General features: G+C 51.1%; 1 protein-coding gene across 2 annotated transcripts in view; it reads left to right on the top strand.

The window, feature by feature from the left end:
• The first annotated feature begins 8,173 nt into the window (after nucleotides 1-8,173).
• The window catches only part of DTX2 (deltex E3 ubiquitin ligase 2), a 32,837-nt gene continuing 25,994 nt past the window's right edge, over nucleotides 8,174-15,016 (top strand). The window contains exons 1-2 of one of the 2 annotated variants that reach the window (XM_085078088.1): nucleotides 8,174-8,482; nucleotides 12,623-13,006. In XM_085078088.1, coding sequence (XP_084934214.1) covers nucleotides 12,700-13,006 — 307 coding nt within the window. In that variant the 5' untranslated portion in view covers nucleotides 8,174-8,482; nucleotides 12,623-12,699. The remainder of the gene's footprint in view (nucleotides 8,483-12,622; nucleotides 13,007-15,016) is intronic. The other variant, XM_085078087.1, reaches the window with a different exon arrangement.

Genomic DNA, 15,016 nt, shown 5'->3' with positions numbered 1-15,016 from the left:
TTTTTTCTTTAGGTTTGATCTTGCTTAGTAAATTTAAAAAAAATTAAAAAGGGGGAAGAAAATGGATCTCATCCATCAACGGAACAGCTCCAGCCTGTCATCTCTTTGCACCTTTGGGGCTGCTGCTGCTGGGTTACAGCAGGATGGCAGCCCTGCAACCCATCCTGGGACAGATCATTCCCCAAGCAAAGGAGAAAGAGAGAGAGGAGGAGAAGGGGGAAGAAGAAGAAGAGGAAGAAGAAGCAGCAGAAAGAGGAGAAGAGAGAGAAGACCGCTAAGGAGACATGGCGGGGAGGGAATGGCTCGGGTTTCAGGGAGGCAGGCAGGGACACATCCTTAAATTGGGTGCTGGCAGAGCCTGGGTTACGCCTCAAGGGGAAGGAAGAAGTTTTTCAGAGGATTTAGGCTTTTCAGCTCCTTCCCACCTCCCTCCTCGGCTGTCTGAGTGCCCACCTGGAGAGGAAGTCAGCAATAACCATCTGGCTGGAAGCACTGCTGTCGCTGCCTGAGCCAGCACTGGGATGCAGCAGGAGGGGATGGTTCCGACCTCCTTCCCTGCCTGAGGGACTTGGAGACTCATTCCTTGGGAAAGCCATGGTCTTCCCTGTCTGTTCCTAGGCAAGAAATTACCTTTAGAGGTCCATTTTTTCCCAGGATTTTTCCTGCCTGACCATCCAAGGCATCTCTGCTGAGGACATTAGAGGGAAATTACACATCTTTGTGCTCCCAGCCTGTGGTGAAGGATGTCCTGTGGCTGGAAACCTTCCCCATCCATGTCCACCACCTCCTGCTCTACACATTCATGTTGTCTCCTTCTGCTCCTGACCAGGGCATCTCTTTATTTTAAAAACAATTGTGCATATTTAATAACTTTTACCTATTGCAGCCTTTTAATCATTTTAGCCATCATTACAAGTGAAAGGCACATAATATGAAACTCTTGGCTCTCAGCAGCCTTGAAGACCATGGAAAAGGAACCTCCAAACATATTGGGTTTCTCAGTTGTATGAATTCTTAAGCTCCCCAGCAATTTTAGGAGCCTGGTGTGCTTTTGGCTTTGAGCAAGCTGATTTTATGAACCACAGGATTCCTGCCCTCGTTCTCATGGGAAGCAGAATTTGGCTCCTGGCTCTCACTGCTGGATTTTTCACTTGCTCCTACGCAAAGCCCAGACCCTTAAATGCCCTAAAAAGCCTGAGTTTCGTGTTTTAACTGCACAAAGCAGCTCTGGCTGCGACTGCCGCCAACTGTTTCTGCTGTTCCTTTCTTGCATGGATTCAGTAATTAGCAATTAGGCACTTTTATTCCCCAGCAGCAGCGAAAGTTCTAATTAACCAGATCATGAGTGCGAGTTTCAAAGGTGCCTTTTAAGTCTGTTTTGCCTTAACTTTGACGAATTCCCCGCCATCCTGGCTGTCTGCCAGGGCCCATGGAGTGGGAATCAGCAGCTCCAGCATCAATCCACAGCCAGGTTTTGTCGACCAGGAGCATGAACCTCCCTAATGTGGCCATGCAGGGATAAGATGCTCTCCACCCTGCCCAGGATTTCTCTGGCCATTTGAGCAGCATCTCAGCCTTTTTTCCATGTCTACATCGTTCCTGCATGTGCTTTGAGTGGCTTGGCAGTATCAGCCTAGGGGATTACGCTGCTCTGAGGGAAAGCAAACACAGCCAGCCTTATTCAAGGAGCAGCCACAACATAAGAAAGGCTAATTATGAAATTCCACAGGACAGCAAGGCTGTTCTCTTGTGTGCCAGGGAAAAAAAAAAGCTCTTTTTTGTGCTTCCTGATGGTCCTGCTGCCTAGGGAGGCAGGGACACTTGGGGACACTCAGGGGCATCAGAGATGCTCATGGGAGAGAAGCTTCTGGAGGGGTCAGGGCTTTCCCCATGTCCACTCAGCATCTGTCACAGTTTCCTGTGGCAGTGGGTGGCATCTCCAGCAGACCTCTTTTCTGGCAGCAGTTTGGCCATAGATGGAAACTGGGGGGGAAAACAAGTGGCTCACAAATCTGCAGAAAATACAAAGCCTCCAGAAAAATAATAATCATAAAAACAGATTTCCCTTTTCAATTATCTGGGAAAATACAGAGAGGAGAGATAAACTCATTTGTACATCCCATGCCATGGCCAGGAAATGCATTGGGGATGTAAAGAAGAGCCTTGAGCCATATGAAAAAGCTGTAAGCTGAAACAAAATGCATCTTCTCACTGTCAGGATGGGAAGGACGGGACTGAGCTGTTTCTCAGGACGCCAGTTGCTGGTTTGAGCCATTAGCCAGCTTATAACATATGACAAGATTCCCCTGCTAATTGCTGAGCTAAATCACTGGGTATTTCAGGGGTTCCTGCTGCTGCTTTCACTCTGGGGAGCACCTGCCCGAAGGATGCTGCACATGAAGCAATCCCCTCCTTCCTCCACTCCTCCTGCTGCTCCAGAGCATGGGCAGTGGATGGGATCCTGCTGTGTGATCCTGAGAGCTCTCAGCCCCAAACCAGCCCGTGTCCAGCAGCCTTAGAAGAAGGGAAAGATATAAATCCAGTACAAGACCATTTTGGTTGCCTGTCCTGATATCAAACCCCTCCTTGGTGTGGCTTGAGCTGTGCTCCCAGCACACCACTGTGTTATTTGGGAACCAAGAGCTAATTTTAGAGTATTTTCTGGCAGTTTTTAAGTATGGAAGGAAGGACAGAGCTGAAGAAAGGGCAGTGGAAGCCCCCAGAGAGCCTCAGCATTGCCCTGGGCTGCAGCAAGCAGGAGCTCGGGGAGAGGTACCCATCCCCTCCCCAGACAAAATCACCTTTGTTCCTCCCTAATCTGCTTCCTGCCCGACGTGCTGCAGAAACCACCCCAGCCAGGTGGGAAAGAGCAGCCCAAGGACACGGTGCTGACAGGAGCCTCTCCGGAGGGCAGCCGACCCATGCCGTGGGCATCCAGGGCTGGGGGGAGCAGGAATGGATCCCAGCGGGGAAGGGGATGGGAAACAGGGGCTGGGTCCTCTCAGTCATCGAAGGGACTCACTGCGGACCATGAGCTTTAGGGTGTGTCTGTAACTCCATTTTCTGCCTGCTGTTACCTCTGTGGGGTGAAACGTCACCTGGCAGCAGGATCCTATATGTGTTATATGTATATATTTATAGAGGTACATTTATTTTTATGACTTGCCCACTGGGACCAGCACTCGCTGCCTTCTCTGCCAGCCCTGGGGAATCCATGCCTCTCACTCCTGCTGCAGCATCGCTGCTGTGAGATGGGACTGCTGCAGCCTCGGTGCCTTTAAATTCACCCCAGAGAGCCCAAACTGTGCCAAAGTGAGCGATGGGGAAGCGATGACCCGTGTGGGGACAGCCAGGCTGGCAGGACAGATGGGATGGACATCGCTGCCTGCCAGTGCAGCAACCTGGGTGGGATGGAGATACCGTGACGATTCAGGGAACAGCTTGGGTTGGGAAGGACTTTAAAGGCTCGTTTAGCTCCGGGGAAGCTCCGGAGGGCTGGATCGCCTGCCCTGCCGGCTGCCGGGCGGCTGAGTGTGCACTAGGTGGCACGCAGCTGCAGGGAGAAGCGCTTGCGACAGCTTGGATCTGGGAAAAAAGAGCAAAGCTCCACTGGGATCCCCCAGGAACCTGCCGGACAGGTGGGAAAAAGCAGGAAGAAAGCAGAGTGGGATGGGTTCTGTCCATAATTAGCCCTAATGGCGAGGTGAGGGTGGCCACAACTCGGCTCCAGAGTTTCCTGGCTGGATTTAGCAAAGGCAGGGATGGAGAGAGGCTTTGAGGAGAAAGGGCAGGGGTTTAAACTCAGAATGGTGAATTTAGGGTTGACATAAGGAAAGAATATTTTGTGATGAGGGTGGGGAGGCCCTGGCACAGGTTGCCCAGAGAAGCTGTGGATGCTGGAAATGTTCAAAGCCAGGTTGGATGGGGCTTGGAGCAGCCTGGGCTAGTGGAAAGTGTCCCTGTCCCTGTCAGGGGGTTAGAATAACCTGAGCTGGTCCCTTCCAACCCAAACTGTCCATGATTCCGTGATTTCTCTGGAGAAGGCAGGCAGTGGGACACGGAGATCTTAGCTGAGCTCATGGGGCATCTCCCACTACCAGCAGGGATGAGGAAAATGTCCCTCTCAGCAGGTAAATCCCAGGAGCTGGAGAGCAAGGTCACCCAGCAGGAGTGGGATGACTACACCAGATCGATCCCTGCTTTGTCTAATTGGTCCCTGGCAGGAACCAGCAGCAGCTGCTGCAGAGGAAAATGAAACGAAATTTCACCTATTATCCTCTGCCTGCAGAGGAATTTCTTCCTAATTCCTGTCACTTTGGGTTTGTCTGCTCAGGGAAATTAATCTGAAATCGAGTGGGCTGTGAATTCCAAGTGCTGCAGCAATCCCAGCAGAGCTTGGACAGGCAGCTTCCTAAGTGGTCAGGCTATTCCCTGGAGCACCAGGCTGAGCCTGGCAATTTATCAGAGCCTCGAGCATCAGGTTTTGTAGACATTAGTGTAAGACCTCGAGCCAAAACCGTGTGAGAGGGAGCAGCCATGGAGAAATTAATTCAACAGCCTTCCAGCGCCACTGCAAGAAAAGGAGCAGGGAGAAGGCAAATATTTGGCTGGTTACCCCAGTGTGTGGATGGATCAGACAGGAGTTGATGCCGTGTTGGAGGACTCAGTGCTTTGCATACTGATTTGGGGAGCATGCAGAGAAGGGTGTGGGCAAGAACAGCATGGGAAAAAAGGCATCCAGCTGGAAAAAAAAAAAAAAAAGCATAAGGGACTATGGTAAAATCTGTGGATCATTAAGGTAAAAATCATGTAAAATATGATACAAAATATTTTTGCGGTCAGTGGGGACTATGAGGTCTGCATCCCTGTGAAAAGAGTGTCCTTAGGGAAAGCAGGACACTGATGTTCAGTGTCTATAAGACTTAGGGACAATCTGAGGATCTCACACAGAACAGCTGGAGGAAGATGTGCAGTGGGGTCTGACAGGCTCAGCTGGTCACCAGACCCCAGATTCATGCTGTCCACGGCTCTGTTAACTCCTCCCAGGTTGTTGGACCACCATGGAATATGTGACAAATGACAGAGAGGTGTGAGAAAAGGGAGACTGAGAACCAGCTGTGCACTTGTAGTGCTGAGCTGAGGCAACTTAGCCATTCACTGTGCCTGGCAAAACCTCCCAGGGGCCCTGATGCAAGATCAGATCATGAATCCCTGCTCAAAAATAAAAAAAATTAAATAAATCCAGTGCAATTTAAGACTCTTCCTGCAGCTCAGCCACCACCTGACTGGTTTATCTCCTCAGCACAGCCCTGCCCTCCACCCAGGAGCTGCACCCAGTTCACCTCTGCTCTCCCTCACCCTGCAGCTCTTATCTCTAGCACCCTTCAGCCCTGGAGCATCACCCAGAGCCTCTCCCACCAGCCAGGACTCCTCAATGGGATCATCCCTTTATCTCCCAGCCATGCCATGAATATCTGTAAGTCTCAATATAAACTCCTCTTCACCATCCTCAATTCTCCCTGAAACCCTTTGCTATTTAGGATCGCAGGATATTTAATACCTGTCCACCCATGCAGCCACATGGATCACATAGTCTGCCCCCAGCATGGCTTCATGAAGTGTTACTATCTATTTTTCAGGGGGAAAAAATCCCCTTTGCATTGCTCTCCAGTTTCTAATTACAGCCGCAGGAGACAGGAATCCCAAGCACCTGAGTTGTAAATGTGAAACTTATTGCTTAAGCAGACACATTGCAAGCAGGCTATCAATCACTTCTGGCAATTATTAGTACTTTGTGAGTATTTTGAACTCGAGTGTGTGACAGTCTCATCCATCCTGGAGCAGAGAAATCCATGGGCATTTGCATACGAGGCTGAGCTGTGGGGGGATGCAGCTCCAGAGGGTTTTCACTGGAGCTGTCGTGGTTATGTGCTTTTTTTTATTGTACATTTTGGGATGAAAACCAACCTTAGACAGGTTCTGTAAGTATGAGTCTCACATGTTTAACCCTGGAAGAAGAGTTTTGTAATATCCCTCCATTCCTACAGCATAAAGTGGTTTCTCTATGTTATTTTTGTACCAACTATTGAGTCCAAACATAATGTTCTTTATTTCATAAGCCTTTTGGGGTAAGTGTATCGTGGCACTGGTGAATCAGTGCTGCTGGGTGTAAAGTCCAGGGAGGTTTAAAGTCGTTTGATATGGACTGGTGAACACTTCCTGGTTCAGAAGGAATTATGATGATCTTAAGGGTCTTTTTCAGCCTAAAGGATTCTGTAGTTCTGTGGTTCTTTAATCACTGCTGCCAGTGTCTTGGTAGGGGTCCTGGGAAAGGGGAGAACCCAAGTGGGATCTGATCTACCTCTAAGAGAGCATGAAGTGATCCAGCAGCTTCCAAGATCAAAGGAATCCCTAAATAAACACACACATCTTTCAAGGGAGGAGTGATGGAGGTGCAGCATTTGGGAGGGAGAGAGATCTGTGGCACACGGGGCTGTGTTTCACCATCCTCATCCCAAACCGGGAACAGGCATGTCCAGGGCTTTGCTTTGGATTCACATGGATGTAAATGAAACCCTCAAGGCTGACTTATCCAGGTTGGATCTGGGTCGAGGGGTCACATCCACAGTCCCACAGGAGAAAGCAGCTCCCACAGCTCCAGAGGTGTTAAACTGCAGGATGGGCTGCACTGGTGATGCACCACACACTCCTCACACACACACACACACCTGCACACAGCTGGACACACTCACACTCAGAATCCCTTGCACACACAGAGCATCTCACACACCCAGTACTACACATGCTCACACTCACAGGTACAGTGTCACACTCACATGGACACTGTCACACTCACATGGACAGTGTCACACTCACATGGACAGCACCACACTCACATGGATGATATCACACTCACATGGACAGTGTCACACTCACATGGACAATGTCACATTCACATGGACAGTATCACATTCACACGGACAATACCATACTTACATGGACAATATCACACTCACACCCCCCCTACACATCACACTCATTCACACTCACGCCCCCACCATCCCATATATTCACACATACTATCAGTTTTCTCTCACACACACACACTATAGCAGACTGTCATTCACACTCAATCACTGTCACTATCACTCACAATCACACTATTTCTATTGATACTCACATCTATTGATACTCACTACAACACACTATCACAGACATTATCACAGACACTATCACACGCTCATTATCATGCACTCATTATCACACTCCGTACTGCACACACTCACATTAACTATCACTGTCACACACTCATTATCACACTAAGTATCACACACTATCTCACACTCACGCTCATTATCATACTCTTTTTCACACCCAATACACACTATTGCTCACACCCACACTCATTATCACACTCATTACCACACTCATTATCATGCTCATTATCACACCCGGTACCCCACACTATCACACACACTCACTATCCCACACTATCACACACACTAATTACTGCTATCCCCCTCATTATCACACTTATTATCGCACTCGGTACCGCACGCTATCGCACACACACTCACACTGTCACACACACACTATCACACACACTAATTACCGCTATCCCCTTCATTATCACACTCATTATCCCCCTCATTATCCCGCTCATCATCGCCCCGCTACCGCGCTGTCTCACACTCGCCGTTACTCTCCCTCCCGCCTCCACCAATCAGATCGCTCCCTCCCCTTGGCCCCGCCCCTTGGCCCCGCCCCCTCACCCCGCTCCCCGGCGGCCCGTCGGGCGCACGCGCGGAGGTTCCGTGACCGCGCGCCGGGAGCGGCAGCGCCGGGCCCTGCTGGGTGAGGGCCGGGGGACGGCCGGGGGACGGGCCGGTGAGGGAGCCGGGACGGGGACAGCGCTGCCGGGACGGGGGGCGGCCGGGCTGGGATGGGATGGGCCGGGCTCGGCTGGGCTTCGCGGGGCGGGCACCCCCGGGCGGGCACCCCCGGCTCCCCGCTCCCTGTGCCGCGCAGCCCGGACCGTTCGTGAGGGACCGCCCGGGCCGTTGCGGCCGCTTCGGGCCCGGCCTGCCTTGCGTCCCGTCGGCCCGGCAACACGGGCGGGGTTCCCCTCGCACCAGGCCCCGGCCCCTCCGCCGCTGCCGGACACCCGTGGGGCCGGGGCCGGTCCGGGGAGCCGAGGGGCCGGTCGGAGCCAGCGGGTGCTGCCCAGGGCCGGGGGAGCTCCCCGATCCGGCCCCGAGCCACCCGCTTCCCGGGTCAGGACCCGGCTTGGCCTTGCCCAGGAGCTCCTGTCCCGAGCCGGAGCTGTCGGGGGGCTGAAGGAGCCCTGCAGATCCTGATCCCGATCTGCCAGGCTCGCACCTCACCAGTCAGCGGCCTCCCCACAAACAAATAACCCACTCGGTGCCCGGAGAGACCCGGCAGCGGTCGGGTTGGACACAGTGTGGTGTGATCCCGTGTCCAGGTGGGATCCTGTGTCTGGGTGTACCTGCCTTCCTCTCGCTGCTTCAGCTTTCCTATTCACCCGTGCCCGAAATCAGGCTTAACTGACAGGCAAACGCTTTGTTCCGCCTCAGTTGCCGACTCTTTTTTCCCCCCTCCGAGGGGAACTCGCTTAAAGATTGTTTTGAATGGAAGCAGTCCAGGTTTGGAGCAGCCGGGTTTATTTCTTCTGGTGTTTTGGCTGTCAACCCAGCCACCTTGTGCCGTGAGGATCAGCAGAGGCTGGGAGAGGGCAGGGCTGGGATGGATCTGTGTGCTTGGAGTTATTGCTGTGACCCCTCTCTGTTGCCGGGCTCTGTACTTTCTCTTTCATTGCTGCTAATCGGTGCTGGGTGCTTGTGTAAGAAAAGGTGTGTTTGGGTATGAACTACCTGGCAAGAGCTTCCAGCCCTGTTGCGTCAGGTTTTGCTGTGCCCAGGAGTGCAGCTCAGCTGGTGTGGGGGGCTGTGGGGGTCCTGGCTGGGTGATTTGGGGTCGGGGGTGGGCACAGGGCACCTGTAATGCTGCTCCAGTCGTGTCCCCTGCACAGGGTCACGTCTCAGTGCAGCCCCATGGCCTCCCTGTGCTTTATGTGCTCCCCTAATCCCTGTGTAATCTCTTCCCATGAGATCTTTGTTGCCCTCCCAGTCCTGTCTCTCAAAGTGGCGTAGTCACGCTTAACAAATCCCTCCTGGGCACTCTCTTTTCTGAACAACCTGCTGAAAAGTCTCTATATTACCAATCCGGTGATTTTTATTTTTAATGCAGCCCAGCTCGAGAGCTCCCAAGGCTCTTTTTCTTTTCAAGGCACAAGCTCCCATTTCATGTAAACTTTTAACAGCACTGGCAATTCAAGTTCAGAAACTTAAAAAAGGAGTTGGCATTTTTAGAAATCATCTCAGACCTATGAATTTTAAGATCCTGCATTTAAAGCGAAAGAAAATTCTGCTTTCTGGAAGTAGAACAGAGAATTAAACACAGCTTTCAAAGGCTTTAATTCCCCTTTCTCAAGCTTTTCTCACCACCATTTGCTGAAGTTTGAGGACCAGGGAGTGAAGCTGTTGGAAAACACGTCTGAAATGCACTCAGTTCATTTCTGCTCCAAGTCCCCAATTAAAGCCATGTGGGCAAATGTTTCAGGGGTTATGCTGGGCATAAAGTTCCAACCAAGGAAATCCAAACTCAAGCTCTGAGCCCACATTACCAAATACCTTTAAAGTGAAGGGCATCTGGCTGGGATATTTAAGTCTGCGCTTGAATTAGCCAGGGTTTTGTTTTCACTGGGGGAAAGGTGGCCTGGAGGATTTCTGGCTGGAGCCAGAAGTGTTTGGTGAATAAGAGCTTTTAGGGTTTTTGTGAATTTCCGCTTTTCAAGGTATTTTTAAAGCTTGAAATGTTCTAGTCCATGAGATTTGAATAAAGATGTGAACTGGGATGTGTAACACATCCCAAACCACATCCCACTCTCCCCCAACCCTTTCTGCCATGGTGTAATGCTGAACACCATACAAAGCAGCTCCAGTATTGAATTTCTCAGCTTTTAACATTTGCATTCTGCTGAATTCTCTGAGAGAAATCAATAACTGCAACTTTAGGCCTGTTTTTTCTCTTGTTTGGCTCAACTCAGGGACTTGTATAATTTTGGCTTACTGATGCTCTCCCGCATTCCTCGCTTCCCAATCCGTGCAAACAGCTGCTGGCTCCAGCAGCATTCAGCAAGAACTGGCAGGAGGCTGAAATACGCCCCTCGCTCCTCCTTTGGAGCAGCAGTCCCAGCGCAGGAAATATTTTTCCACTCTGATGGGGAAGTGAATGTCGGAGCACGCGACACTCACGTGCAGCCAGTCCGGGTACCTTCACGTGTGGTCCAGGATTCACAGCATCTCTGCCACCCCGGCGTGAGGGATAGGCAGTTGTCACCTGGCTGTTACCCCAGCGGGTGCGAGGTGGCACGGGAAGGAGGTGGCTTTTCTGCTGCGGTGTCTTCTTGCTTGCGTTTCCTGCTGCTGGTTCCGAAAGGAAGGAAAAGGAATCGCTGACTCCCTCCTCGCAGCCTCCCTCTTGTCCTCTGCTCTGCTTGTGGCTGCAGATGAATATTTGGTAATAATTTCGGGGGAGCAAATAAAGGTTATTCTGTATTTGGGGTTCAGAGCACCTGGTGCAGGTGGGTGGGACAGAAAATCCACAGCCTGGCTTTTGCTCCGAGCTGAGCACGGACAATGCTGGTGGTCCCTGAGGTGGAGAAGTGTTGGTGTGAAACCTGCCATAAAAAGAATTGGCAGAGGCAGGTGTTGGATTTGATACCTTAAGTCTTAATTTGCTGTTTTGAGCAGTAAGATAACTGTCCTTGATGTGTTAGGGGAGAATGGATTACAAGGAAAAGATTAATAGCAGAGACCAGGGTTGGGTCGTGGCGGTCTGGAGCAGTTTGTCACCAAGACCAGTTGAGCTGGGGGTGTTGTGTAAAAATCTCAGAGCAGCTCATAAACTAATTTACACTGAATTCCTGGGGAAAGTGTTGCTTTCCTCTTATAAATGCAGACGTGTGGGTGTGTCTGTTCTGTGCTCACTTTCCTCTGTCTTTTTTAAGCTATCAAGCCACACGGGCATGATGGATGGGACGCTCCACGGAGCGTGGGATCTTCCCCCATCCGGCAGGGATGTCATTCTCCGTGCAGATGGCATCCTCCTGTGGAAGCCACCCACTGCTGCTCTGCCTCTTGGGAGACCTGAACTTTTCCATTGGATGGGAAGGAAGCTCACAGCTCCCTGCTGATTGCTGGGAGTTAAGCGAGCAATCAATGACGTGAGACCTCAGGAGGGAGAAGGCGAATTTATTTTAAAACAGAATGAGTTTCACTCATTCACAGCCAAACCCACCTACACATGAGCACCAACGCAGGGATCGCCAAGTGATTGTCCAGCGTTTGGGCGGATGTGTGTCCAGATGGTTTGAACAGGATTCCTTGGAATGACACAATAGTCAAGGAATGTCAACTATCAGACCTCTGGTGTCTCTTGGTGATCATGTGATGCCTTTGGATCTGCTCTTTTTACACCCCTTGGGGGCTGAGAGCAGTGATCTCTTCTTGGTGGAATTTATTCACTGGCCTTTGTGTCTTTGTCTGGTGTCTTTGGGCTCCTACCCCTTCTCTATTCTTCCCCAAATCGTCTCTTAAGAGCTTTCGTCTCTGATGCAGATTGTCCCTTGTTTCAAGATTTTCCTTGGTTCCCAACATGAGAAGCTGCAGATAGGTGTGCTTTGATCTTGAGGACCTACTAAATCACTGCCCTCGGCACAGGGAGTTGATCATGTCCTGTGTTCCTCCTGGTTCTCTTGTACTCCTTTCCATCTGTTTTGGTTTGTTTTTTTTCCCCTGGGATCACATTCAACTAAAGAAGTATGTGTACTGTGATTTGCAAACTGCACGAAGAGTTGTCTTCTGGCTTTGTTTGCATGTATAATGCTGCCCAGAAGGAGTCACAGGACTGATCCTGGGCCAAAACTAAGTGGTCAGAAGCCTGAATGATGCTGATGGTGTAGCCCTGGAGCTCAGATCAGCGTGAACAGTTTGGGAACCACTTGTGTAACTAAGTCATTTCTGTGAATGAGTGTTTGGCCGGCATTTGGCAGCTCACATTGGGGTGGTCAATGTAATGCTGCCAGGAGCAGTGCTGAGCATGGGGAAGGGGCAGAATGGCAGCTTGCCTTGGCACACTCCTGGTTAAGTGAGTGTCTGTCTGAATTCATGCCAAGGCTTACAGGTCTGCCTGACACAGATCAGCAGTGGCTCAGGGATGGTCTGGTACAGATCTGTGGTGACTCAGGTGGTATTTGGTGCCACAAAGCATAGGAAGCAGTCTCCCTGAAAAGCATTTGCTCTCAATTTGCAGGAAAAGTCACCAGCGTTGGCAAGGAGTGGGTGGTGGTACCTCACTGACCCTCAGCCAGAGGGTTTTGAGGCCAGTCTGCCTCTCTGGAGTCTCTTAAATCCGTAGTGAACATCCTCTGTGACAGTCAGAGCTTGTTTCCCTCTCAGATGGCTTGTGTGATACGTATGCAGGGTGGTGGGATTTGGGACATCATTCTCAGCTCCCTGTGCTCTCTGTTTTTTTGCTGCAGATCCCCAGGAGAAAATGGTGTAAGGCCAACACAGCTGCCACTTCCAATCGCGGCTTGCCCAGACCTCAGGGAGGAACATGGCAGCAGCTCAGGGAGCAGGAAGCAGTTCAGCCGGGCCATCCGGACCGCCCGGTTCTGCCCCGGGGCACAGCAGCAGCTCCACGGCGGTGGCGGTGTGGGAATGGCAGGATGAGTTTGGCAGGTGGAGGCCATACCGAGGCAACGTCTGCAGCTACATTGAGCAGATTATCCAGGCCTCTCAGCAGAAGGGCCGGCGCTCGGGGTCGGGGCTGGTCAGCAGCATCCCTTTGGGACATGCGGATCCCGCCTTGGCTCCCTATGTCATCGACATTCCAAGCTTGACACAGTTCCGGCAGGATACAGGTAAGGGAGCTTCCCCACCCGTTTGCTGGTGTGCTTGGGGATAAGCAGGGCTTCCTTATGTGTGCAAAGCTCTGCTGTTTGCTACCACGCTGGGCAGCTCTGTGAGCACATCTGCTGCTCTCCTCATGCTGTCTGCTGCCCAGTGTGGAAAAAGCTGTGGAGCTGGGTGCAGGCAGACAGCCGTCAGCTCTCCAGGAACATCATCATGGGACCTCCAGAGCTCACAGCCTGTGAGCCAGAGCTCTCAGAGCTGGAAACTCCCTCCCCCCCACATCCATTCAAGATAACTTGCGTAAAAAAGGCCTTTTTACGATTCCAACCCTCCTGCTTGAATCCCTTGCTCCCTCTGGAGCTGGAGTGCCAGCTGCTTTACCTTGGCATGCAGCCCTGCTCAAGCTGCTTGCGAGTGCCTGTGGCCCCCGCACGACACCAAAATGCTGCAGCAGAACATTCCCTCCACTTGTGCTGTGCGAGCCTGGCTTGCTTCCTGCCAGGGAGAAAGGGCAGGATGGACTTAAGAGCAAGATTGAGACCTGATTTTCATTCTTCCCTCTCCTGGGGTCACTGGCAGGAGCAGCTCAGAATTTGCAGGGATGACTCCTGCCCTCTTTTGCTCCAGATATGCTGAGCAGCTGGAGCTTAGAAAAGGGGCAAGGATGGAATGCATGCACTTCATCCCTGGAAAATCCAGGGAGATCCCGAATTACACACCCGAAATGAATGACTGTTTCGGAAAATTTTTCATCCATCAGTTTCCCCTTTACCCATCACCCCAGGACACGGTTGAGCATCATCCCAAGCTTTAGAGAGGGGCATGTGCTGATTTCTTGCCAGCTGAAACAGTAAATGAGCAATATTTTGAATCAACTGCATGGTCAGCCAATTCTGACAGGAAAGGGAAGTGGTTGGAGCAAATGTTAGTGGTCATCACAGCTGCATCCGTGTTTTTATTCTGACTTGGTGACCTTAGGCTGAGTTTATCTAGCGGTGTCCTGGGTGAGGTGAGGAGCTTTCTCAGCTGGATGCCTTGGCAGGTGTGCTCAGCATGGCCTGCTTGAGCACTTGGAAGCCCAGCTGAGGCTGTGGCTTCGAGCAATACAGCATGGAGCACCAGAGCTGGCACCAGCAGCTGTTTCTTTCCTGGTTTTTTCATGCCAAACTTGTGAAGGAGCCTTCCAGCCTCTGGCCCTTTCAGCCAGTGCTCCAACATGAGGATAGCAGTCCTAAGCTGTTTGGTGAAGGTGGGCAGAGAGCATGTGGGAGGGTGAAACGTGTCCCAATGGGAGTGGGACATTCTTTTCCACCAGTGCAGCTGTTTGTCCATAGAGGTTTTGTTTCTCTTTAGACCCTTGTGAAAAAGGGTCACCAAAAAAAAAAAAAACCCACCAAAAAAAAAAAACAAAACCAAAACCAAACCCAAAAACCCCCCTCAAAACACCTAGTGAATGTTGTCCATTTCAGGGTGGTTTGGAGTTGTTCATCTCTGTGGCACAGTCCAGTTTTGGAAATGATGTTGGCCAATATGATCTCATCATTCCTTGGACTAGATCTAAGGTTGAGTTGCTAATAACAAAAAGGCCAATTCTGCTCAGAGCTCTCCTGCAGTGTTTCCCATTGATCCAAAGGGATGCTGATCAGAGTGGCCAATGCTGTGAACCTCCCTCCAGAAATACCTGTGTGCTCTGCAACGTGACTATTGGAAAAGCTCTCATATCCTCTTTCCATGGCCCAGTTCTATGCAAGCTTTTTCTCTCTGCAAGGCTCTGCCTTAAACATGAACCTTTCTGAGCAAGCTGCCAGCTGAACTTTGTCATGTGCTGGAGAAAAGAATCTCTGCAGGAAACATCCCCATGAAAAATCTTTAAACAGTGCAAAAAATAGGCTGTTGTATTCTGCTCATTAGCTATTAGACAGATAAATAGGCTCTTCAAAGGAAGCCAGGGAGAATAACAGGAAGCCAGTGTTAACGGGAGCAGCGTCCCCAGCAGCAGGGAATGACAGCTGTGTGGG

This window comes from Lichenostomus cassidix, chromosome 19 (genome assembly GCF_008360975.1).
Source record: "Lichenostomus cassidix isolate B80296 chromosome 19, HeHo_3.0, whole genome shotgun sequence".
NCBI lineage: Eukaryota > Metazoa > Chordata > Aves > Passeriformes > Meliphagidae > Lichenostomus > Lichenostomus cassidix.
This window is presented reverse-complemented; position numbering and strand designations above follow the sequence as displayed.